We start from the raw sequence: 25,032 nt of genomic DNA, 5'->3' as shown, positions 1-25,032 counted from the left end.
TATGCATGATTCTCTCGATTGTGTTTATGTTTGTGGATGTTGCTGTGACTGTGGGCCATCTATTCAAAAGTAAAGGAGTTAATCCCTTCTGGAAGGTATGATCTGTTTATATGATATAGAACTTAGCTAACCAATGAGCAGCCGTACATCATATTTAAATGCGCCGCGGATGTGGTTTTTCTTGATGATTTCAAACATGTTATTGATAGGCTTGTTATGCATACAGTTGCCATGAACACTTTCCCTGATGGCGGCGAAATTGGGCTAAGACAGTCAGTGCAGACAGCTCCCATCCGCGACATTGATCTTGAACCTTCACATCAGGCATCGTCATGACCAGCAAGGGCATGGTCCCGGCAGTAGGGGACCTCCGATGCTCTTGGTGCCCACTTCTGCCCCGAGGCGCTTCTGGCGCAGTCGTTTTGTCTCCGCCTCATCCCCCCTCTTTCTTCTTTCTATCATGTGGTGTGGCATTCGGGGTTGGGCGACTATAGCTTGCCATGATGACCTCAGTGAAGCTAGCATATAGTCCTTTGAGACTTCTTGAACAGAAAATTGCTTTTTTTCGCCTCAGACATTAGGCTTGAACCCTCATAAATCGAGAATACCAGCAACAAACGTGGCGAAATCAGTGGCAAGTATGTGCATGAACGTGCTGAAGAAGTATCTGAAGCCAGCAATAAATTTCATGACGTATAGAGGTACAAACATTATACCATGGTCCATTAATTTACATCCGTCTAGTTCAAGTTCCCAGATACAAGACATCTGGTAGAGACACTGACTAGTTCAGCCCTTTGAGAATCTCCGGGAAAAGAAGCTCATCGTACTGCCACAACGTGGTCTGGAAATTGACCGAGAAAGCGCCGCCGGTCCACCAGGTCGACCGTCCTCCCTGCAGCGCGTATAGCTTCTGGTAAAAGCCGTCTTTCAAGTCTGCAACCGACACGCGGGCATGCATGGGCCCATGTGCAGAGAAGTCGACCCAGCTCACCTGCTCCCCTTCCTTAGCATCCAACAGGCGACCGGCTTTGCGGAGAGTATCAAAGTCCCTTTGCACCAGTTGTCTGGCGCCGGCAGAGTCGAGTGCCTCGTCACCGACGATCGTCACTCTGAACACGTTATCGCCGCCGAGGTAGTCAATGCGAGCCGTGAATGAGGGATTCGGCAGAGCAAGATAGTTGTCGGGCGCGGCAGAGGCAGGGAGGTTGAAATAGGAGTGGTTTGTTACGAATGCAGAATTGTTCACCAGACCGGTGTATTCGTTAGTGTAAGTAAACTTGGAGAAGACCGTACGCTCGTTATAGTCCAGGTCAAAGGGCGCCATGTTGTCCTTGGTCGGCTCGATGGCGAGGAGAAGCCTGCGGGCCGTGATCAGGGTGACCTGGCCTGTTTTGCTGTTCTTCACTGTCAGGAAGACGCCATATGGGGTACGCCAGCTGTCAACAACTGTGCTCGAATATAGGACGTCGTCTCCGAGATGATCGGCTACAGCGTCATACAGGTCCTGGTTGCGACCGGATGCAGGGACAAACATTCCTTGCTTGCCCAGCATCGCTCGAGCCATGGAGGGACCGAACGACTGTAGAACAAACAGGGTGGTTTCCCGCGTCATGTTCCCGAGGCCAAGACCGGTACTTTCGTAGATCAGAGGGACGGCAGCTTCGATACCATGCTTGGTGACAAAATCACCAAACGTGATCAGAAGATCTTCAGGAATGGCATTTGGCTGGGGAAATTCGTAGTAGCCAGGCTGCATCAGGTGCTCCCACGGCTCCACCACCTCGAGGAATTTCGCAATGGCCGCAAACTGGTCGGGAAAAGGTGGCAGCTGCATGTTGACCACATCTCCGGTTCGGAAGTCAATGTACTCCGTTGTGACCGTGGGGTTGGACGAGTTGCCCCTGGCGATGCCAAAGCGATCAAAGAAGCCCGTCGCATTGCCGGCGTCGATGAAAATCTTGACGCCGTAGTCAAGAGGGGCGCCGGTCTTGGGGTCGACGTAAGAGTCGACCATACCACCCTGTCGGGGTCAAGAACTGTCCATTTACCGGAGGCAGGGATAAACTTACAAGGATGCTCTGCTTCTCGATGAGAGCAACACTTTTGCCAAAATCATCGCGAAGTCGCACCGCGGCGTAGGCACCAGAAGCACCGCCACCGACAACAACAATGTCCTTAAATAGGGTATTTGGCAACAGATTAGCCGTGGCCAGAGACGCGGCTGCGGCCAGGCCGAGGATAGGAGATACGAGAGAGAGCATCTTGGGAGGTTTATATGAATGATATCTTCAGGAGTAGATTATACCTTTTGGCATCAGGGGCCGCACTTGGTTTATAAATCTGCAGCTGACCCGGTGGGCTTCTATTCTTCGGCATGATATTAAGGGAGTATCAACCTCATCCAATCACTTTGACCACACCATGACTTGACGACCACGGCTATTTCGGCAGTAACCCTACATTGAGCGATTTTGTTGACCTGGACGAAATTGATTGGCCGATAGCACAAATTGAAGTGATAGCTATGTCAGCTATGCCGTGTTTTAGCCTTTATAATCCTTGCGCATGAAATGCCAAGTCCGTGCTAGAGTCGGACGAGAACCGGATACGGAATTCATGTCCTTCTCTGCAGCTAAAGGGTTGTACTCATTCGCCGAGTTTTACACTGGCCAGCGAGTTCACCTTCGAAGGAACAGTGAGTCAGTGACTTCGGGGCACTAAAGTGTGCTAGGTGACATTCTGATGAATCTTGGCAATCGGGAGATGTCAGCTAAACCTGGGCCCGTCTCTGTGCCTGTGTAGAAATTCTGAGAGTGTCTTGCAGTGACTGCATATGCACTAAAAACATCGAGGGGTGGGCTAATTTATCCGATAATCCTGTAGCATTGCTCATGTCGCTAACAATGCATTGTCACAAAGTCAGCCTGCTAACCGTATTCGGCTGAGACGACAGTATTAGCCTCTATTGAGTAAGCAGACACCAGGGTAGTGATGCTTTTGTCGCGTGATTGGAGGATTAATGTTTATATACTCTGACATATGAAGCTATGGTTCGCTGATTTTCATCATATAGAGGTACGCGCATATATACTTGCACAAAGATTGTGTGTATCATAGTACATAAATAATCCTTAGAGCCGAGAAGAATTAGGGACCTAGATAATAAACTATGGTGGTTACAATAAGGCGACAGTAGCATTCCCATCTCCATGGACATCGCAGTCGAAGTGATAGCCATAGATTTCATGTACTGCCGATCATACTCTATCAGAGAGAAATCAGAAAATCAGTTTATAGAGTTGTATAGTAGCAATGAAATACATGTCCCTGTTCTTGTATGCTATTGTTTTGCTTTTGGTCATGGAAAGAGTCTGGAACGTGTAATTGCCGCAGGAGCATCGGGAATATATTCCCAGATGCAACAACTTGAACTGCCGTCACCTTGGGAGTCCAAACTTCCCCAGAGCAGAAGTTTAGAGTGGCAAACCCTGTCCGTGCACATGTCTTATACCAACCCCGCCGGCTTCTGGCAGCATGGAGGGCATAACCCGTCAACAGGCGACACTGATTGATTCTCCACCGATTGTCCCGTAAGCTTATCTGTAGGTAGAACCAGTGGAACCAATCACAACACCTTACCCATCTCGGCGATCCGCATGTAGTCACGTGCCATGGGCACCTATTCTTGGCTCTTTCGTTGATCGGGGTCCAGTGTTGTCTGGAACCTCGAATTGCTTGGATTTCATCTAGAAAGAATTGAGCAGTCAATTGTGAGCTGGAATAAGCGGGGAACAGTTGTACCCCTATTAGATGAAGTAATTTCCGCCGTCTCGGATCCGACCTGCATACAAAATGAGGACGATCCATGGATGGTCTCTTCATGCGCATGTTACGCCTGCAACTTCCACCCAATCGGACTGCATTGATTGAGGCCGTGACCCACTTATTGCCACAAGCCAGCCGAGGCCATCAAAGCGGCCAATCAAACCACTGCACTTAACACGGCGACACAGCACAAATGCACAACTGCCGAACCAGTGTCGACGCTGAAAATGGCCCTTTGATGCTGATCACCGAGGTTTCTCACTTTCGGCCGGCCACTCGCTTCTCGCTTTGTGTTCGGATCCGACCAAATGGGATTATATTTACAGTCTCGGGCTGAAATGTTCAGCATTTCTTCCCAAGCCCATCGCATCATGCCGCGCCGCATCCTGATTGTGGGTGGTGGAATCGCCGGTCTCACGGCCAGCATCGCTCTGGCGAAAGAGCTCACACAAGTCGAATCAGATCTGGACATCACCATCTATGACAGTCGAAATGAACATGAGATGGGAGATGGAGGAGCCATCAGTCTCACCCCGGTCGCTCAGCACCACCTGGATCAGCTGGGCGTCCTGCCTGAACTCTCTCGGATGGGAGAGGACACGGGAATTGAAGTGGATGAAATCAACCTCTACTCTCTCCGCTCCGGGCGATCGTTGGGTCCCTTGCGATTTACCGACGAGACCGGACGCGGTTACGGAGGCTATAAGAGCCGCCGAGTGCTGCGGAGTGCCCTGTTTCGCGCCATGCTGGCTGTGGCGCGCCGGTACGCACAGATTTCGGTGGAGTTTGACAAGAAATTGTCCAGCACCAGCACGACTGGAAAGGTAGTGACTCTCGAGTTCGACGATGGAACGACGACCACGGGGGATCTACTGCTGGGATGCGATGGCGTCCACTCGGCGGTCCGCACGCAACTAGTGGATCCCGGGAACCAATCCGAATATACCGGCATCGCCTTTATTCAGAGTCTGGCTCCGGCCGAGCGGGTATCGCTACCATCTCATTTCGACAAATCGGCCATTCACCTTACAAAGCAAGGATCGCTGCTGGCCAGCTACTGCGACCCCAATCATCAGACCATGTTTGTTGCCGCGATCATGCGTGTGAACGAACACATTATCGAGCGGTACCGCGCGCTGGCCTACACAGACGCCAATATCGCGGCACTCACGTCCGCACAGATGGCCCTTCGCTACCAGGTGCGCAGTAAATTTGGCACGTCGGCCTTCCCGTGGATCCGGGAGTGGATTGACGAGACGCGTGATTGGGAGCTGTATCCCATCTATCAGGTTCGCCAGCGGGGGAAGTGGCATGTTGACCGCGCTCTCCTGCTCGGGGATGCCGCACACGCAGTAAGTCCGAAGGTCTTTTCGCAGGGAGGATAGCAGCGCTAAATGACAACTGCAGATGCCACCACGCGAGGAATCAGCCGCGTACGCCATCGAAGACGCGGTGATATTCGCGCGGATCTTCGCTCGGAGGCGTGATCGTTCTCTACACCATATATTCGTAGAATACGAGAACGCGCGGCGAGGGCTGGTCGATAAAGCGTTTGATGCCACCCGCCGGTTATGGCAAAGCGACCTGGACAAAGGACTTTTTCCTGGGAACTTCCGAGACTGCATGTCGTCAACCCAGCTGCCACCAAATCGTGCAGTAAAGGAAAAAGCCGACGTCCCGCTAAGAGAACCAATCTTCCCGCCACCGACGCATGAAAGCATGTCCGATCTGTCTGTGTATACATTGACAAGCGAATTGGAGGCGGCTCTTGATGCCGATGAGGGGAGGACAAAAGTCCCGTTGTCATTATGAAGCTTCTATGAATGTTACAGCATGGAGCAAGGCGTTTGACGACTCTTGACGACTCATGATTTGATTGTGGTTTGGGTCCGGTTACGGCAAAGGTAACATTAAATATGCATGGTCTCCAATAGACGCGGAATACCTTATGACTTATGAATTAGTGCAATCCACACAAAGTTTACTGTTCAAATGCCCTTGACAGGCTTCAGGGATGAGTGTCTCGCTTTCAATAGCCGCTATGCGTTCAGCAGGAGACTGATCCGGGCCGGGAGCAACTTCGGCAGCCACCGAGAGTGAATAGAGGAATCGGATAGAGGTCTGTACCTCGGCGGACAGTCATCAAAGCAGACCTTATCACATAATTGCAGAATCACTTAAACAGTTCAGTGAATCATTGATTATCCGAATGACATCAGATGTCTGCCCGGTCTTGTCGGGGGCATGACAAGTCTCTGCAAGGGCTGTCATCTTCAGACTCATCATCGACTATCTGTGGGCGATATATCGTAGCAGCTTTCACACATAATAGAACAGGTCTGTGTCAAACGAGACTTTCAGGCCCCAAGGAGAGATGGATACTTCTAGTAGCTCACAGCACCAATGACGACAGACAAATAGAGACATTCAATGGTTATCTGACAGCCCAGGTTCGACAGGTCCTATGTCATATTTTGAACAATTCATCATTACCCTTCCCATAGCCGGCTATTGGTTCATTCTGTCCAACTGCGTCCTGGAACTACAGCCGTCGTACGCACCGGAGCTCAGCATCGCCGGGTCCCTATTGATGACGGCTGCACGACGAAAACCGTCTGACAGGACTGACGGATCCGAGAGCTATACTTGGTTTGGGTACCAATGTGATCCAAATCCTGCTAGCCTTGTTGTCGGCACTAGTTGGAACGGTAGTTGGATAATTTATAGTATCATGGTATAGATTTGCCTGTCAAGAAACAGCCTATTCGGACGAGTAACAGTTCAATCACGCCCGCGAAGCCACCTCAACGTGAACATTCTGCGCCTTCTCATCATGCCCCTGATCAAGCTGCTTGTGAACAGCTGCAGCCACTTCATTTGCCTTTTCTTTGCCCTCGAACACTGTATACGTTAGTTTTGTCTAGCAACCCCAGAGGTGAAACTTACTGAAAGATAACTCCTCGAGAGTTCTGCCGGACGTCTCGGGAAAGAGCAAATAGATAAACGCCACCTCGAAAGCCAACCAGCAGCAATACACCAGCAGCCACTTCCAGCCGATATTCTTCAAGCCGACGGGGTTCACATAGGTTGCAAAGAAGGTGGCGCCTCGTCCGTAGAACTGGAACCACGAGAGACCTCTGGAGCGACCAAAGTAGGGGAAGATTTCAACCAGGTAGGCTGACCAGTCAGTCACTATTTATCATCTTGAAAAGGGGAAGACTTACTATATGTCAACGCGTTGTAGCCGAGGTTATAAGCCGGCGAATAGCAGAAAATGAAGAAAATGGTCAGGATGGCGGCGGCTTTGGCGTGGGTAGCCAGGAAGCGTTCCATGGAGATGGTCCAGGCGACATACACGCAGAGCAACGAACAGGCACAGGTTAGGTACATTGTCCGTCGTTTGAATCGAGGAGCAGTTAGCGCCAGCGTCGTGCCGCAGACGAGACCCCAGCACGCAATGCCGATGTTGATCTTTGACTTGACTACTCCGTCGGTGATGTTGACCATTTCCAGGAGGTCACTCAGGTAGTATCTGACATCATTAGCAAACATATCAAGAAGGCAAAAGCGGTACGTACGAGATCAAGGTATTGCCCGACCACTGGGTGAACAATCCCAAAAACGCCGAAATGAGCAACCGACGACGCATACCAGCGGTGCGGAACATATCCCACCACGTCTGCTTGGCCTCTTCGAGCTCGAGCTTGATGGTGCGTTGGATCTGCGCGATTTCGGCTCGCACGATGACCGAGCTGCGGTCACCCTCGGCATGGTATTTGGTCAGGATGTCAAAGGCCTCCTCGTGGCGATCCTTACTAATTAAATACCGGGGGCTTTCAGGAAGGAGACTGCACACTGTCAGTTCTGTCAGGCACAGTAAGATACAAACTTACAAGACGAAGACAATCTGCACCATCGCCGGTGCAATCTGAAGGAGGGACGGAATTCTCCACGCCCAGTCGGTTTTGATGGTCACCGTCCCCAAGCCGACGGAAGCAGCAATGATCTGGCCGATAAAGTACGAAGAATTGAACAGCGAGGTCAAAATGGGTCGTTCCTTGGGATATCCCAGTTCACCCAGAAGGGAAGACCCGGCAACGATGCAAAAGGGAATGCCGAATCCAAGGACCATCCGCGCGACGACATACATGCCGACTACAGAATTAGCATGTGGATTAGACCCCAGGTGGGTAGCATACCTCCGTTGGCAAAGCCCTGCAGAAGAGCACCCACCAGACTGATGCAGGAACCAAACACGATCGTCCATCGTCGTCCGAATCGCTGGTTTACCCAGGGGACAAACGGGAGGGAGATGATGGCTCCGAGGGAATATGCGGCTCCAAGGAAACCTTTGAGATTTGCTTCGATCTCATACTTGGGTTTGCCGTCGACAACAGCTCCGGTTGGGTGACCGAAATCTAGACATGTCAGCAGTGTCCGATTATAGTATAACGTGTGATGAGGAATACATTTGTTCCACGTGTAGACGATCTGCACAGTATTGATGATTTGCGAGTCGAATCCCGAGGTGATCTCGATTCCCATGCATGCAGGAAACAGAATAAGATACAAGTATCTCAAATTGGGCTTCTTGTACCAAGGAGTGTGATCGTCGGCCAGCAAGTTGGCCAGGACGGGCTCCGCGACATCTTCCTCACGGTGCTTTGGCACTACAACCATGATGATCGGTGTAGTATAATCGATGGTGCTGATGGCTTGATACTGTCAGGAGGAGACGGCCTTCTCTGGCTATATGTAGAATCCCTTCATGGGATGTCTTACGCCAGGGCAACTGGTTTTCAGCCGCGACGACCCTGTTGATAGCTCTGACCGGGGTCTTCGTCCAAGATGCTCCCTGATGGAAAAGGCATCCTGCAACCCCCACGCCCAAAAGACGGGAACTCTGGTTATATCCCCCACCAATGGGGTCTTAATGTGAGCATGGTTGAATGCTGTCAGCATACCTGCCAAGAGCGGCCCAACGCCTCATGCGGGGGGTGGGTGAGACAATCCAACGAGCTCACGGAGGATTTGGGTTACAGTTGGGTTAAACAGTGAAAAGATCATCACATGCCCCATGTTTACCCCAGATTGAGCACGGTAAAGGCCCTAATCGGTAATGGAAGTGGCTCGATTCAGTAATTGATTGACCCCCCACACTGCCCAGCCTGCACCTTGGATAAATGCACGTCTTTACCCGGTGCCAAGCTCGTGAGATTCAAGTGCAGACTAAAAGATGGGACACGGTTGCTACGCTGCTGTCTATACACCACGCCAGTATCTTGTCTGCTCCACCCTAAACTCTCCTCGAGACACAATCTCCTGACTCGAAGTCCCAATGAGCACCTGATAGACGCCCTCTTCGCTCTTCCACATATCCTCGATCTCATCCCAGAAGCTGGTCGCGTATTTGTCGATGTGGATAGCGACTGTTCTCTCTTCTCCAGGCTGTAGGAACACTTTGGTGAATCCGTGCAGCTCCTTGACAGGGCGTGGAGTTGCTGAATTGGGCGCGGCAATATACAGCTGTAGGATCTGCGCTCCTGCTACTGGACCGGTATTCTTGACTAGAACTCTGGCAGTGGGTGGACTGTCCGACGAGAAGACACTCGGAGAGACAGTCGCCTCAGGAGAGACACTGAAGGTCGTGTATGATAAACCATGTCTGCCGGGGTCAGCATGCGTTTAGTGAGCAAGACGATCAACCTACCCAAATGGAAACAAGACCTCGCGGCCGACCTTCTCGTAGAATCGATATCCCATATACACATCCTCGCCATAGAGCATTCTACCCCCCACGCTCATATTGTTCAAATACGCTGGGTTATGCTTCACATCCACTGGCCAGGAAAGAGGCAATTTTCCACACGGGTTGACATCTCCAAACAGGACATCGGCAATGCCATGACCGGTTTCATTGCCCCCATACCATGCCTGAACAACCCCTCTGGCTCGATCCGCCCACGGCAAAGTAACAGGAGTTCCGGATTGGTTAACGATGACAGTCCTGTCAGCCGCCAGGTCAAGCACAGACGAAATCAGGGCGTCGATGCCCGGGGGAAGATCCATATCCGGACGGTCGAATCCTTCCGACTCCCAGTCTCTGTTGAGCCCTGTGCACACGATCGTATAATCCGCCTCTGCAGCGACTTTAACCGCATTGGCAACCATCTGCTCTGGATCCATGTGTAGACATGCACCGAGATGTGCGGCGCCACCACCAAAGTGGACGACACCGATAGCTTTCATAGGACTGGTGTTGGCAGACCCGAACTCGATTCGAATCTTATAGGTTTGTCCAGCAGTGAGCTGCTTCTGCCCAACCTCCTGCACCGTTCCCTTGCCGAAAAATGCCGTTCCGCGGGTTTGGCGGGTGGTGTTATCAATGACCATCTCATCGTCGACGAAAAGCGTGGCAGTTCCGAATACGGTGAGACCAAAGTCCCACAGCCCAGAGACATCTGGTGTAAACTCTCCGATTAGAGTAGCCCAGAACAAGCCTCTGTTGAGACCGGGAGCGTTGTAGTCCATCAACTGGAACGCAGTGTTAACGACCGGTTCTGTCGCCAGTAGCGTGCGTTCCTTTTCGGGCGGTTCATTGTAGAAGTGGATGACAGCATTGCTAAGCATTCGATCAATGACAGGAAGCATCTTGTGAGCATACGCGCCCGCTTCATAGAGAATCTTGGCATCAGGAAGGGCTTCGACCACAGCATCGTATAAAGAGACTGCATAGTATGGTTCAAGAGAAGCACTACCGCCGCCTGAAATAGCCGGAGTCTTCACATGAGACCCGATCAGCGCGATCTTCTTAACTGTCTTGGGAATTGGCAGCAGATTGCCATCATTCTTCAGCAGAACGATACTGTTCGCACACAGGGTCCGGTTCAACGCCCGGTCTTCTGGGAAGTCACGGCCAGTCTCATCGGCCGACACAGGAGCGCGGCTCGCGCGTTGGACAAACTCTAGCACCTTCCGGGCACGCTTGTTGATCGTCGACTGTTTGATCAGTCGCGCCTGCATGGCTGATTCGATGTACTTTCCGCGATAGCGCGTCGGACCCGGCATCTCAAGATCTAGGCCCGCATTCATCGAGTCGATGGTGGTGTATGTTCCTAACCAATCGCTCATGATCAAAGGATCCCAGTTCCAGTCTTTGCGGACAATATCCAGCATGGCAGGATTCTCAACGACATGCTTGCCGTTGATTTTGTTGTACGAAGTCATCAAGGCCCCCGGATGGGCGTCCCGAGCAACAATCTGAAAGGGACGGAGATAGATCTCCCGAAGTGCTCGCGGAGTGACCAGCACATCGACAGCGCGGCGCTCATGTTCCTGGTCATTTCCTACGTAGTGCTTGACCGTTGAGATAACCCCTGTACTCTCGCAGCCCAGGATGATCGACTTGGCCATGATTCCCGAGAGATGTGGATCTTCCGCGAACGATTCAAACCCCCGTCCTCCCAAGGGCGACCGCTGCATGTTGATCGTAGGACCCAACCAGCAATGTGCCCCCTTGGCGAGACATTCTTTGCCAAGCAGGACACCGGCTTGATGCAGCAGATCACGATCCCAGGTGGCGCCTAGGGCCGTGCCACATGGGAGACACGCAGCGGGCACCCCGGCAAAGAATTTGGTGCCACGGATACCATTGGGGCCATCAGTGGTACGAATCGGAGGCACGTTGAATTTGGGGATTGCATGTGTGTGCCAAAAGTCACTCCCTATTAGACTTTAGCAAGTGTTATAGGTAGTGGTTGGGTTAACAATAGGTACCGGAGAGAAGAGCGATCTTGTCGTCCTCGGTGATATTGGCTAAAACATAGTCGACGTCGAATTTGGCCGTCATCTTCAGTTGGTTGTTATTGATGGTTATTTTGTCATGGTCTCAGACCAGCACAGCTACAGTGATCATAAAAGTATGGTGTGGTTAAACAAGACGACGATCTTCACGGCCCTCGAGCCGAATTCCCGACTCTGTGCGGGACTAAATCCGTCGACAGTATCCTGATGGACTTGGCAACCCCCACGCGATGTGGGTTTATCAGATTGGAGCAAAGACTGGTGTCTCAGAAATGAAATGACTGGTTGTATCGGTTAAATTAACTCATCCTGACAGTTGCAGACTCCTCTAAGTTGATATTCTGCTAAGCTCTATTGCTGACATGAGATTTTAGCCTGGTCACTCAAGAACAGTGCTTACTGACTCATTTCACTGCTGTCATCATTACTCAAGTAAAGAATAAGGGTACATTGAAATAGCCATGGTGATCAAGCGCTGTAGCTAATTCCGTACCAGGCATGAGTGTCATATATATATCCCGTTGACGCGGGTGGCGGCAATCACGACCTTGGCAAGAATATGACGCTGTAAAACTACGCTAGGGCTTAATACCTCTGTCCTTAGGGAGAGCATTCCTACGCGTGCGGTGTATGGCAGCCGAATCTTCTCTGTTCAAGCCATACTGCTAGCAATCGGTCTCTTGCGGGCATTGTTGCTGGGTACGTCGAGCTCCATTGCCTATCCAGCAGCGGAGAAAGCGGAAACGAGTTAGGCGACTGAGCTGTGCACCTCATGATAAATATAACCAAGGGATCATATCCATGCGGATGTCGAGAAAAATGTGGTCTCGCAGTCGACAAACGATCCTGATCGAGAGCACCAGATGCCTCAATCCGTCAGCACAACACCATGACAGCTACCACTACTAGGACAATCACTGCAACCGGTGCTTAGTGACAGAGGCAGAGAAACAAACACAGTGTGACGAATATGAACAACAATATGACTCCTCGTCGTCACCCTAATTAAATTAACTTCCCTGGACACTCAAATAATCAGTCACCGCCAAGAGTTTGCACCCGTCGCAGGGCCGGCGCCAACATTGTCTGTATACTGCTTTGCGTTTCAATGTTGTCACGACGATAACGACCAACCTGCGCTGGCTTGGAGATCACCACAAAGCGAGAGACCTTTATCCACTATAACGAGCGCCACTGCCATCCTTGCCACGAGGAACAGACCGATCAGAGAAAGTTCAAGGCGGATGGATTTAATCTCGGTGCGCAGATAAACCAGGAGCATCCTGCGCTAAGAATAGCGTAAGTGGTACGCTCTGAGTGCCATTGAATAAACCTTCTCCCAAACTCTCCCCAGCTCGGTGTTGCACCGCAACTGGGTAGTTCCGTAGGTGTTTGTGTTGGGACTTGCGAACTTGGGGACGATGGGAGATCCCCCGCTTTTTGATCATCAGATTCATCACGTGTCGCCTGACGCATTTGACCCAATCGCAGCTGACTGGGGTACTGTGGGGCCAAAGCCTGTTGTGATTGGTTGGTAGTATTGGCTTAGTGGGTGCTTGTACCTTAAATGTGTTCGCTGTCAATCGGTCAAAGGGTACGTTCTACCACATACTTTGGTCTAGACACGCAAATGCGGACCATGCGGTATATCTGCATGGTTTCTTTGATTCTAGGCCCCAGCTATGATGCCGGACATTTATTTGATCCCATCGAGGACAGCGACTAGTCATTTCCAGGGAATACATTGGTGATAGCCAGCGCTTAGCGAAGTTTGTTGAAAGCGGCTAACTGGGGCTACATGCTCAACCCTGCAGGGTCTGCCAGTCATTGCTTCTTGTTTAGCGACATGTGTTCTAGCTGTATGTTTGCGCCTCAGCCATGCGGCCTATTTAATATGTATGACCCCTGAGTGGACATTTTATGCCAGTTCTCTCCATTTTTCTGCTCGGCCTGTCTCTCGTTTCAAGATACCCGACAATGCCTTGATTGCACCGTCAAATCCTGAGAAAAGACACCATGCCGGGGGTTGGCCCAGCTGTGGCAGCGACTCGCACTGCGACCGCGGACACTACAACCTCCACAACGACAATTGTGACCACCACGGTTCCTATGGTGTCTGTCTATACACCACCTGCATCCTGTTCGTCGCGTTGGACTTATGAGGCCTCCACTTACAATGGCATCACCAGCGGAATCCTGCTCCAGAATGCCTTTTCCGTCGATACCGACTGCTTTCCTCCTGGTTTCCAGCAGAATGGTCGGATTCTTGCCAGTCAGGTCTTCAGCCCTGGCGCATGTCCCGGCCGGTATTCTACTCAGCAGTTTGTCGTCAGCAATGCAATTACCACTGCCACATGCTGTTTGAGGTGGGCATCTGCAGTCAGTCCTTTGTCCTTCCGGCCGCTGACCATAATTCCAGTGACTTTTCTCTATACGCCGATTCCGGTTATGTTGGATGCGTCAGTACTTTCACCGGCGCTACGGAAGTGGCTGCGCGCGCGGGCGGGATTATATTCAACACAAGGGACTACACCACCAGCACCAGCATCTCCGGCACATATACCATGTGGGGGATGCCCATCGTGATTGAGGTCGAATCGACCGATCGGAGCCTGTACACTACTGCCCTCTCGACATCCGCAACAACCACCGCCTCTGCGACCGCTACGCCCTCTGCGTCCTCTACCTCTACCTCTTCATCCCAAATCGCGAGCCAGACCGCCATCTCCTCCTCGTCCAACGGGTTATCAAGTGGTACAAAAGCCGGCATTGGTGTCGGAGTCGGTGTCGGCGTCGCCGCCCTGGCCATCATAGGTTTCCTGGGCTTCTGGCTGCGACAACGGCGGAAATCCCCAGCCCCAGCCCCGTCAGGATTCATACCACAGCACTCTCACGAAGTTCAAGGATTTTCAGTCTCCGAGCTACATGCGGACTCTCGCAAGTCTCGATTTCCAATAACTGAACTGCCATCCTGATCCTCTGCCTCACATATCGACCTTGTAGTTCTGCTTTCCATCACTAGGGCTTGTCGAGCGCAGCTCTGAATCCAGTGAGATGGGATTATTCATGTACTTATGACTGATGATCTTAATGCTTGTACTTCAATCCAATTAAATACCATCGACCGTTATTACTGATGACTACTACTGGGTGTAGGATATTCCACAGGATCTGCACTCCAACTGGACATGTATCAACCCGTGAGGTGTATGCCGCCCTTTTTGGAAAGATTCTAGTCCTGTTGAGCCAATCAAACATGACCTCCTGCTGGAACATCTACAGATGCCTGATACTTAAGGTACCTACGCATAAAGCTCAGCTACGGCTGAATATTAGTTAGTTAACTACTCACAGTTGTCTTACGTCTGTTGTTCTGCAGTGTGCACAATCACGATTAATTGTTTGTGAATTGCTAGAACTTAGTGTGGGTCTCGATCGACTCAGCTTCAGATTGGCGTCAATAGTTCACTTAGTGTTCAATAGTCCAGCTGAGATTGACAAATGACAGCTCATGAATACTTGAGCGCATCCACAGAGATGCATCTGCGGCCCGAAGGAAGGAAGGTTGTTCCCTAATCATAGGACCATTCCCCTAGTCGCATTTTTGGAGTCCATGTCAAATAGTCAATCGCATTCCTGAAGGCTGTTCGTGGTAAGATCAGCCGAATGAACCCCGACGATCTTCATGCAAGGTGATAGACTGCAGCACGCAGGATACACCTGGAGGAAGATAAATAGCAACATGTTCGCTCGAATTTATTCTCCCCAACATTACACGGCGCATCTCCACAATGATCTTCACCAACGCCATCCTGGTGTTTAGCACCTTGCTCCCTGCTACTGTCCTCTCCTTCCAAAACATAGAGGTAAAAGTGAACATTCCACCATTCAATTCTTTAACTAACCATTCAGGACTCTCTCTTCCCCGCCAGATGTTGGCCCGACCCCTGCGCCGGGATCACCTTCCAAAACGACACCTACGTCTGCGGAGACCCTCGCCTCGGGCCCGTCGTCCCACCCCGGAAATTCCCACTCCGTAACGAGCTACGCACCTACGCGCGATTCGGCGCCCTCTGCCCGGCCGAGTTCCTCGACAAATGGGCCTCCGACGTCGCTCCAAACGGGACATACATCTACCCACCCGCCAACGGATTCGTCGTCGACACAGGGAAGCACCCCATCCTGGGCAACGCGACCTTACCGGTTGGCATGAAGCTCGACCGTTTCGGATCAGAATACGGCAGCTTCCTGGCGCCGCTGGGAGCACCGTACATCGAGCGCTCGCTGCCGCCGAGTAATCTCAACACGTTTGACGGGATGTACCCGTACAATTATCACGTGTACCAGGTGATCAAGGAGTTTGTGGTCGGACTGGGGCCCATTGCGCCTTGGTTTGAGCAGCCTGGGATGGGGACGCAGTTCGTGACGTATACCAATGTGCTGGGATTGATCAATGAGGGTTACTTGAGACGGTTGAATGAGAGCGAGTATGATGAGAAGGTGGAATACTCGAATCCGTATACTCCGGGGCCGAATCAGTAGTGGATGCGCTTACGAGAATTATGGATCTTGTATTTAGAATATCTTAATATTGTTAATACATCCGTAGGAATTACGCCTCAGGTCTGACAGATTCGCAACACGCCAAGGTGGTGTCATAGGACGTTGGGAATACCGCGGTGTCTTCCATTCTGCCACGACAGACCACGATGTCCTTGGGGAGGAACAAGAGTGCCACGGAGCTGTCAGTCTAGCCAGTGATTCTATCGTGGTCCCAATAGCAAGAGTCTGCTTTGGGTTGAAGGGATCAGTTTTCGATGATTTCCGGTATTTTGTGCGATGGCCATAAGGGCGGTTGAGGGTGTCCTAGGGCTTTCCAAGAACCACGTAGCTGCATAGCCGCATATCTTTAATGCGTATGTGTTAAGCAGCTACCCAGTTGCTACTGCCTCATTCTTGTTCTGTATCGACATATTTACACGTAAATACGTTTCTCCTTCTCTCACTAGGGCACAAAGATCTGCCAATATCTGTCCGACTCGAGTACACATTCCCCAGCTGAGCCATGTCCTGCTCTTGACTGGCGATAAAGGATTATCTGATACGACAACGTTTGGAGAAGCTCACATGACTGGAAGTTGGACACCCCACGTCAGACCAAGGCTTCTCCGTGACGAGTGGTTAGATGCCGGAACCCTAACTGTGACCTATGTGCAAGTGTAAAGCTTCTCCATTTGGCGTGTTCCTCTTCCTTACAGTACATTCCTTCAAGGCACTCATCAAGGTTCCACTCATGCACCCTATCTCCATCGAGCAACAGCCTGAGGACTCCCACGCGCTCGTAGATCTTCCGGCCATCACGATAGAACAGAAGCAATTGCAAGAGCTCATGAAGAACACAAACCAGATAGTCTGGATGCATCTTATAGTCGACCCCCGTCTCCTTTATCAAGCTGAGTAGTCTACCAATCTCGGGTGGCCTCGGGCGTTGCGTCCTGGGTAGCACAAACGTGCGGTCTTCGGTAGTGATATTCGGTGGACCAAGCAGGTTCCCTGGGATACCTGTCCGAGTACGGACATCCAACTCGAGCGTCTCGATCAGAATATGCGCGTCTGCAGGCACATTGGTTGCGTCAGGAGGCCCGCATTGGAGGAAGCGCTGTAGAACCCCGTAGAAGTCCCAGCAGTCCGTTAGAGCGCCCCCGCTTACTGAGCGATATCTAAAGTACCAGGACTCAATGGGGCGCGTCCCGTCGTCTTTTAGAACATAAAACTTCGCGCGCGCACGCTTGAATCGGGTGGGGAACTGTTGGGTTGGCATGAAGAGAACCAGGCGCTGTGTCTGGAAGAACACAATGTCCGCCTCATATCTGGAAGCAGCGAGTCTGTTCAATACTTCCCAACCTTCAGCTCGAAATTGGTGGTTGACTAGCAAAAGTGGATAGTGCAGTAAACGTTGCCCTTTGGACGCATACTTGGTTCCCTTAAACCGCTTTTCCCGCGGCGGGGACGGGGTGGGGTAATTTGGTAGTTCGATACTAACTGGATCCCGATCTAGGAAGCTGTATTCTATGATAATGTCCCGGAGCTCTCGTGGAAGAGATAGGATAGTTGGTTTTCCAAACGCAGCTGGATTGGAAATCATAATTGATGCGTTGAGAGATGTATGTCAAAGAATAAATCAACATCAAGAGAAGAACCTACTCTATCATGTGATGCTGCTTGGCCCTCTAGCCCTCTCTGGTTGGCGCTGCAAGTGTATAGCAACATGACTTTATATCACCAGAGAAAAGCCAGAGGTAGATTTTTGGAGTTGCAAACTGTTGGAGAACTCCAGCGTATATATATAATGCTCACCCATAAGCTACGCGGCGTCAAGAAATGTCCCTGTTGTTGTTGTTTGGAAGGCGTGTGTTTACTTCCCTGTTTGGACCCCGCTATCGATAAGCCCGCAGTATAAGAGTTACTTGTACCCCTCATCCTCTTCCTCATTCTTCCTTCGTCCATCGTCAATCTTCAGATCTTCTTCATCTTCTACATAGCAAAATGTCAAAACTCTCCGACTACCGTCTGTTGTGCTTCGATGTTTATGGGACCCTAGTCGATTGGGAATCCGGGATCGTGAACGCCTTCCAACCGATCCTCGACAGGAACAATTCGTCTATTTCACGCGAGCACCTCCTGACTGTTTACCATGAGCTGGAGCATGAGCAACAAGCTCTGACACCTGATATGCCATACTCCGAACTGCTAGCCGAGATTCATCCGAAACTTGCCCAGCGCCTCTCGCTCGCCCCGCCGACCGAGGAAGAGAGTATCGCATTTGGCGAATCAGTCGGCACATGGCCCGCCTTCCCCGACACTGTCAATGCTCTCAAGCGTTTATCAAAGCACTACAAGCTGGTGGTCCTGTCAAACGTCGACCGGGAATCATTCGCCAAGACGAACGCGGGGAGTCTGCAGGGCGTCAAGTTCGATCGCATCATCACCGCGCAAGACGTGGGCTCGTACAAGCCTGACCTGCGCAATTTCGATTACATGTTGAAAACTGTACAGGCCGAGCTGGGGATTGACAAGAGTCAGGTCCTGCAGACTGCTCAGAGTCAATTCCATGATCACCAGCCTGCCTCCAAAGTTGGGATCAAGTCGGTGTGGATTGTAAGGCCAGGAGCTATTATGGGCAACACCAAGCATACTATCTACGACTGGAAGTTTGACACTCTGGGGGATATGGCCCATGCTGTAGAAAGCGGCCAATGAATGATAGAAATAAACTCCGTAATGAAAATGTTTCAAGAAGGAATAGATCGAGCGCTTTATATATTTGTCTGGTCGATCATGACTCCATAGCTAGATTTGTCTCTGAAGCCCTAGTCCCGATTTCAGTACTAAAAAGTAATGATGTATGAGTGGGTAATAGGCATGGCCTTAGGCGGTTAGGTCATGCATAGGACAATTCCTTTAGTGCATTCCGCGTCCACCAACAGTATTTCTCCCATCTCTTTTCCCCTTGCTCCACCACCCGCTTTTCCCTCAATTTCCGTCCCCATCATCGTCCAATCAACGAATCAGCTGTGTCACTTCTCATGTCAGATTTACTTTCCGGGGCCTCTGTTATGGAGACCGCGGCGGAGGTAAATCTGCGACCTGTCCCTCCCCTCACCCAGATAAATGGTACGCGTTATGTCTCCGACTCATCTGAGGTTATCTCGTTACGGTTTTTCCATGAATGGAAGACCTTTAAACAGGATGTTCTCGAAGCATCTGCTTCTTTAGATCTTAGCCATCCCGTTCCTTACACGGATGATGTGTCAGAAAGCTACGTTGTTGGAAGCACACTTGGTTTGAACGGAAGGTTCTCCAAGAATGTCTGTGACCCAGTTTCGAAAGTGTTTGCCACTACTTGCCTCTCCTACTTGAAGTTCGGTGATTATCAGTCCTCTGCAGGGCCAACGGACACGAGTCAAGTACCTGATATCACTATGTTCAACACAACGGGACCACCTCGCCCAGCGGCTGTCGGAGAACTCAAGTCTTTCTGGACAGTTGAACTTGAGGACTATTCCATTCGTGAAGGCTACCAACGGTTAATCGGCATCCAGCATCACATTGGTAAGTCCAGTTGAACCTTATTTATGGCCCTGTTAACGGTTCCTCAGCCCAACTCGTCAAGCACATGCGGTCGAGTAAGCTTAAGTTTGGATTTTTGTCGACATACGAGTGGACGGTCTTCATTCGCAGAACGGCTTCTTACCATTTTGACATGTCGTTACCTATTGCAAGAGACGCATTGAACCCCAGTCTCCGGCAGTGCTTGTTGGCGCTAGGTGTACTGGCTTCCAAAGATTGGGAATTCATTGAACCTCCTGACTTCAACATCGCCCAGGTAAGTTTTCCAGTTAATAATAGCGGCAATCTCCTAACATCAGTCCCTAGCTCCGCATTCCGACGGGCCCTTCACACCAAGCGTCCGTCCGTCCGTCCGCTTTCCGGAACCAAGTCGGCACCAAGGAGGAGATATCGGACATGCTTGGCTCGTCGTCAATCCTCTACGGGGCCGATGACGGTCTTGCAACGACGTTCGTAAATTGCAAGAGGATTATCCAGCAATCCTCCGCCAAAGCGATTTATGAAGTCACATGGGATGGAAAACCGGCCATCGCGAAATGCTGGTCCCCATCTCAAATCGAACGGTCTGCTGCTGTGTCCTTGTAGCATAGTATCTCAATCGCTAATCCTTTTGTTCTGTAGGTTTGCTGACGAAGCGAGGACGTATGAGAGCATCCATGCGCAACGTCCAGCCGGTTTCGATTTCTTCCCCTCACTACTAAGTATCGGCAAGATCTGTTGCTCTTCGATCTTTCCGCAGGGTTATATCATTGTGATAACAAAGGTTAATGGGGAACGGCTCGACAAACAATGGGACCAACTTTCTGGAAGCGTCAAGGAGCACATACGTTCAGAGATTTACAAGGCTATCAAGGTCCTCAGGCGAGCCTCAACCATTGTTGTCGATTCCGGGAAACATAATGTCTTGTATGACCCGGAAACCAATGCTGTAACAATGTTGGATTTTGAGTTGATGCAAGCATGTGAGGAGGACACCATGAGTCCTGACGAACCAGAGATGTTTTCCATATTCGGGCATTACCCTTCGCGCGCACGGATTCGTCACGAGGGTGGTTAGACGCCAATCATCGACAATTGCACTCCGGAGTTATCGGAGGAAATTTCCTGCTCTCGAAGCATTTTCATTTGCCACGGTTGGGTTTCTGGTCGGAGAGAGTCTGACGAGGATATTGCTGCTGCTGTCGCTGAAAGAAAGGTTCCTACGCTTTTCAAATGTTCTGTATGTCTTATACCCCTGGTCGACAAACGACTTCATAGCTTCATGGGAAATGTTCAATTGCAGTCATCGTTTCTCACTCAGTCTATCTCGTATAAAGATTGAATTCTAGATAGATCCACCGGACTTGAAGCTCATCGGACATACCTCGGCAGAAAAGCATGTCAAGTCTCCCGATTATTGAATTCAGGCTAAATACACTCCATTTATCCTGCTTTAGGCGCATCCTTACTCCATATACTTGGCTGCTTGGATTCGTCACAGATTCACCGGCAATATCTCTTTCTTTGTCCGTAAGGCTAGATATCCACCAAGACAAAGTGTCCAGTTGCTGCGTAGTGAAGACATCGACACACTCAAGATAGTGGAAAAGAACTTTTACTGGGAACGAGGTATACAAGACTACTGAGAGTATATCCAAGCATACTGGTGTTGTTGAAGTCACAATGGATGATGCCAATGTAGCGGGAGGATTGACAGGGTAGGATGGTATGATTAACATCTGACAATGTCGAATGTTCGTGGACTATTTTCTATTATATTCCAGTGAGCAGAGCATCTTAGCACCCGTTCTACTATAGTATTGTGTAGGTGCAGCCACAATTTCAAGCCAAGGTCGAAACATCAACGTATGATGCTTCTGCTAGAGTAATACAACCACTATGAGCTGGCAGTCTTGGGTATCTCAGTTCGCTCGTGATGATCCATGTGCTCGAGCTTCTCGGACGTCTTCTCGCTCGAGTCGGGGTCGTCGCCCAATAAAGCCAGTAAGCCGATCTCCCGCTCGATGCGACGCTTCAGAGCCTCGTCCTCGACGGCCATGCTTCCAGATCCGAATAACTCGTCCATCTCTTCCAGTGTGCGGCCCTTGGTCTCCGGGACGAGGAACCACACATACAGGACGCCGATGGTGGTCACCAGGCCGAAGAAGATGAAGGTACCGTAATCAGAGGCTTCGATGAAGGGGGAGGTTGACAGGCCGACCGCGAAATTGTTAAGCTAGCATTCTGTCAGAAATGTGTATATGTCGCAAGGGAGTGCACATACCCAGTTGCTACTGCCACCGATACTAACACCTTTGGCGCGCATACTCAAAGGGAAGACTTCAGACACCACAATCCACGCGACGGGGCCTGCACCTGTTAGTCTGTGATATTATATTCCAAGAGAGAAATTGCACTTACCCCATGCGTATGCAAAGTTGATAATGAAGATCCAGACAAAGACCACAGCAGCCCAGCCAGCTCCCTTGTGATTCTCGAACTCGCCCGAGTACGTTCCGATGATGCCGGCAACGATAAAATGGCAGACAGCCATACCGATTCCTCCGGCAATCAGAATCTTCTTACGGCCGATGTTGTCAACCCAAAGAACGGCAGGAATGGTAAAGACAAATTCGAAAATACCGGCGACACCAGTTGCGAGGAGGGAGGTAGTGTTGCCACCTAGTTGGAGACCTTTGAAAATCTGCGGACTTTTTCAAGTCAACACGGTGAATTAACTTCACATGTAATACACTTACGCATAGTAGTTGATACTGTGACTTGTTAGCAAGATCCGTGTAGAACAAAGGTATCTATTGACTTACGCATTGATTCCGTTCCATTGCTGGAAGACCATGATCATACACTGCGGAGTCAGTAATTGCAGCGGACGATGGCAGAATACTTACAGCTACAGTGGTTCGTTTGAATAGGGACTTGTCGGTGATTAGGGAAAGATAGTCATTGAGCCCAATCATGAATCGGCTCTTGAGCGAGCCATCCTGGTACTGAGGATACCTCTTCCGAGCGGCTTCGTCCTCGAACATGCGTAGAGCCTTGATTTCGAGAAACTCGATCCGGACCGAAATGTCATCAACGGAGGTATCACGAAGTCTAGCCAGAGTCTGTAAGCATTCCTCCTCCCGTCCTTGGTTCATTAAGTGTCGCGGGGACTGCGGCATGAACAGGAGCATTCCAGCTGCCAGAACTAGGGCTGGAAGGATCTGGATGCAAACGGGGATCTCCCAGGCAGCAATGGATTGCCCTTCGCCAGTTCCTCCAATGTAGTTTGTCCCGTAACCAATCTAAAACATCAGCATTTCATCGTTCTACAGTTGACCATATACTTACCCAGAAGCTGACCATGATGCCAAAAGTAATGGATAACTGCTGCACAGCGACCAGAGAGCCACGGATTTCCGGCGGTGCCTAACGTGGTCAGACAGAATCGTCATATAAATCCTTTGAACATACCAGTTCCGCATTATACAGAGGCACAATCATACTCAGGTTACCCACGCCCAGACCCGTAACGAACCGCCCAGCGTAGATGTAGTCCGGGCTCTTGGTGCATGCCTGGACAATGACGCCGACACAAAACACAACCACCGCAATGACAACCGTGATGCGACGACCGGTAGCATCGGCCAAATATCCGTTGATGAGGGTTCCGAGCCATGCACCGAGTTCCAGAATCGCGGTCAACATTCCTTGTTTCACTCCAGTGGTCTCTGCATATCCTTGGGTCTAGAAATGTGAGTGACGATCGACGTTAAGTCATCAAGAATCACGTACTGCTTCTATAAATGAGTGCATGGTCAAAATCTGCGCGAACATTCCTTGGTTGTCTGGATACGTCAGACTCTGAAGCATTCCTTATGGAGAGCAGAGTAAAGAAGACGATCATACATCCATAAACTAAGCCACCCAGAGACGCAAACAAGGCAATCCCAAAGGTCTTTTTGCTGCTGAGCAAGCCACGCCAACCGACCTTTCCTCCAGTCAACTCGGCTCTTTTGGCCGAGATGCCTTCGGAAGTCATGCCCCCGGCCATTCTGACTGGTTTGGTGTAGAGAAGTGGATGAACAAGAGTGAAAGACAGAAAATCAAAGCCGTGCTAGCGAGAGACCAGAAAACAAAAGACAGGTTCAGGTGGTCATCAAATATATAGTTGAAACACAGTTGCAATTCGGAACAATCGGCAGCCAAGGCAGTCTTGCGCGAGCTTCTACTGCCAACAAATGCTTGATCTCAACCCGATAGCCGACCAGAACCGGCGCAAGCATCTCCATCAGCCCATGCATTTATCCCCTCCTGCGTACGATACGATTTTCGGCAATGATCGGTATGGATTTATCCTGAACCAATGGCGGTGATAGACTGAATGGGGAGTGATCCACTTTTCCCCGGCCTTTATCCCCGTGGGGCCACAGTTGCCTGGAGTATGTCCGTGTCCTTGTCATGATCGTTCAGAATAGTGTGAATTGTTATTCAGACTATGGGTAAATCTAACTACGCGCAAAAAATGGCGTTGTAACTTGGAAATGTATGTCCTCAATATCTCCAATATTGTTAAGCTTCGTGGCTGCCGGTACGAAACGCCATGCCGGCTACCGGCTCGGCATCGCAATCCTTTCCATGCATTGCCGGTTAGTCGTGAAGCTAAGCAGGGAAACAGTGATGGAGCGGCGCCAGTGTTTTTAGCGCTAGAAGAGAGACTCCAACCTACCAATCATAAACACAAGGAAATTCATTCTGTCTCAATCCGGGGGTGGAACCGACTCAGGTCGTCGGAAGAATCCTCATGAGGGGAATTTCTCGCCTTTCGAATCGAGTGGAGCTGGAACAACCCAACGCTGATTTTAGCCGGAATTCTCCCCCTGTGGACGAACTGTATCATGTTTGATTGGATGTTCTCATCATCCTACCTTTAGCAATCCATGCATTGCAACACGTCATAGCCGTCTGTGCAGCATAAGGACGGCATAATGCGTGGCCTGATTCCCCTGGTTCGACGTATGTCGCTATGTAAACCCAGCACATGGATACTGAAGGGATTGATTCTGTCGAGATATTTGAATGAGAAGGCACAAAATGCTGTGGGATACTCTCAGCTAATAAGATGCCAATAAGTACCGCGCGCTCTTGGTTCGAGTCTGATTTCCATTTCCAGGAAGAAACATTCCGGATAAAAGAAGCGCTTTTCGGTGTCATATGTCCGGTTCTAGAATATGACCTAGAATAATTGATTACGTCTGTGGCCATGCTAGATAGAGGCCTTTGATAGTGGGC

The 25,032-nt window shown here is 50.5% G+C and overlaps 10 protein-coding genes across 10 annotated transcripts; 5 read left to right on the top strand and 5 right to left on the bottom strand.

Annotated features, from left to right (window-relative positions):
• Positions 1-784: 784 nt before the first annotated feature.
• On the bottom strand, positions 785-2,264 carry NFIA_060400 (NAD(P)-binding protein; the record flags this gene model as incomplete). The annotated part of the gene is made up of 2 exons (XM_001258580.1): positions 785-2,023; positions 2,073-2,264. 2 exons carry the CDS (start codon positions 2,262-2,264, stop codon positions 785-787), a joined length of 1,431 nt encoding a protein of 476 aa, XP_001258581.1.
• A 1,935-nt stretch (positions 2,265-4,199) lies between these two features.
• NFIA_060390 (FAD-dependent oxidoreductase) lies at positions 4,200-5,640 on the top strand (the record flags this gene model as incomplete). The annotated part of the gene is made up of 2 exons (XM_001258579.1): positions 4,200-5,180; positions 5,236-5,640. 2 exons carry the CDS (start codon positions 4,200-4,202, stop codon positions 5,638-5,640), a joined length of 1,386 nt encoding a protein of 461 aa, XP_001258580.1.
• A 973-nt stretch (positions 5,641-6,613) lies between these two features.
• Positions 6,614-8,508, bottom strand: NFIA_060380 (putative MFS sugar transporter; the record flags this gene model as incomplete). The annotated part of the gene is made up of 7 exons (XM_001258578.1): positions 6,614-6,729; positions 6,775-7,005; positions 7,053-7,360; positions 7,407-7,676; positions 7,722-7,983; positions 8,028-8,246; positions 8,298-8,508. 7 exons carry the CDS (start codon positions 8,506-8,508, stop codon positions 6,614-6,616), a joined length of 1,617 nt encoding a protein of 538 aa, XP_001258579.1.
• Positions 8,509-9,090: 582 nt separating this feature from the next.
• On the bottom strand, positions 9,091-11,677 carry NFIA_060370 (beta-glucosidase H; the record flags this gene model as incomplete). The annotated part of the gene is made up of 3 exons (XM_001258577.1): positions 9,091-9,493; positions 9,539-11,552; positions 11,605-11,677. 3 exons carry the CDS (start codon positions 11,675-11,677, stop codon positions 9,091-9,093), a joined length of 2,490 nt encoding a protein of 829 aa, XP_001258578.1.
• Positions 11,678-13,647: 1,970 nt separating this feature from the next.
• On the top strand, positions 13,648-14,606 carry NFIA_060360 (uncharacterized protein; the record flags this gene model as incomplete). The annotated part of the gene is made up of 2 exons (XM_001258576.1): positions 13,648-13,997; positions 14,051-14,606. The coding sequence occupies 2 exons, from the start codon at positions 13,648-13,650 to the stop codon at positions 14,604-14,606; spliced, it is 906 nt and encodes a 301-aa protein (XP_001258577.1).
• Positions 14,607-15,422: 816 nt separating this feature from the next.
• On the top strand, positions 15,423-16,173 carry NFIA_060350 (TNT domain-containing protein; the record flags this gene model as incomplete). The annotated part of the gene is made up of 2 exons (XM_001258575.1): positions 15,423-15,497; positions 15,544-16,173. The coding sequence occupies 2 exons, from the start codon at positions 15,423-15,425 to the stop codon at positions 16,171-16,173; spliced, it is 705 nt and encodes a 234-aa protein (XP_001258576.1).
• Positions 16,174-16,754: 581 nt separating this feature from the next.
• Positions 16,755-17,452, bottom strand: NFIA_060340 (uncharacterized protein; the record flags this gene model as incomplete). Its single annotated transcript, XM_001258574.1, has 2 exons — positions 16,755-16,831; positions 16,888-17,452. The coding sequence occupies 2 exons, from the start codon at positions 17,450-17,452 to the stop codon at positions 16,755-16,757; spliced, it is 642 nt and encodes a 213-aa protein (XP_001258575.1).
• Positions 17,453-18,177: 725 nt separating this feature from the next.
• NFIA_060330 (putative haloalkanoic acid dehalogenase) lies at positions 18,178-18,891 on the top strand (the record flags this gene model as incomplete). Its single annotated transcript, XM_001258573.1, has 1 exon — positions 18,178-18,891. The coding sequence occupies one exon, from the start codon at positions 18,178-18,180 to the stop codon at positions 18,889-18,891; it is 714 nt and encodes a 237-aa protein (XP_001258574.1).
• Positions 18,892-19,217: 326 nt separating this feature from the next.
• Positions 19,218-20,818, top strand: NFIA_060320 (uncharacterized protein; the record flags this gene model as incomplete). The annotated part of the gene is made up of 4 exons (XM_001258572.1): positions 19,218-19,743; positions 19,791-20,017; positions 20,068-20,324; positions 20,383-20,818. The coding sequence occupies 4 exons, from the start codon at positions 19,218-19,220 to the stop codon at positions 20,816-20,818; spliced, it is 1,446 nt and encodes a 481-aa protein (XP_001258573.1).
• An 819-nt stretch (positions 20,819-21,637) lies between these two features.
• NFIA_060310 (putative MFS monosaccharide transporter) lies at positions 21,638-23,794 on the bottom strand (the record flags this gene model as incomplete). The annotated part of the gene is made up of 10 exons (XM_001258571.1): positions 21,638-21,976; positions 22,025-22,110; positions 22,162-22,451; positions 22,500-22,514; positions 22,566-22,606; positions 22,650-23,045; positions 23,092-23,169; positions 23,215-23,487; positions 23,536-23,588; positions 23,650-23,794. The coding sequence occupies 10 exons, from the start codon at positions 23,792-23,794 to the stop codon at positions 21,638-21,640; spliced, it is 1,716 nt and encodes a 571-aa protein (XP_001258572.1).
• Positions 23,795-25,032: the final 1,238 nt, after the last annotated feature.

This window comes from Aspergillus fischeri, genomic scaffold (assembly GCF_000149645.3).
Source record: "Aspergillus fischeri NRRL 181 1099437636266 genomic scaffold, whole genome shotgun sequence".
NCBI classification, from domain to species: domain Eukaryota; kingdom Fungi; phylum Ascomycota; class Eurotiomycetes; order Eurotiales; family Aspergillaceae; genus Aspergillus; species Aspergillus fischeri.
The sequence above is the reverse complement of the archived record's forward strand: the minus strand, read 5'-3'. Positions and strand labels throughout refer to the sequence as shown.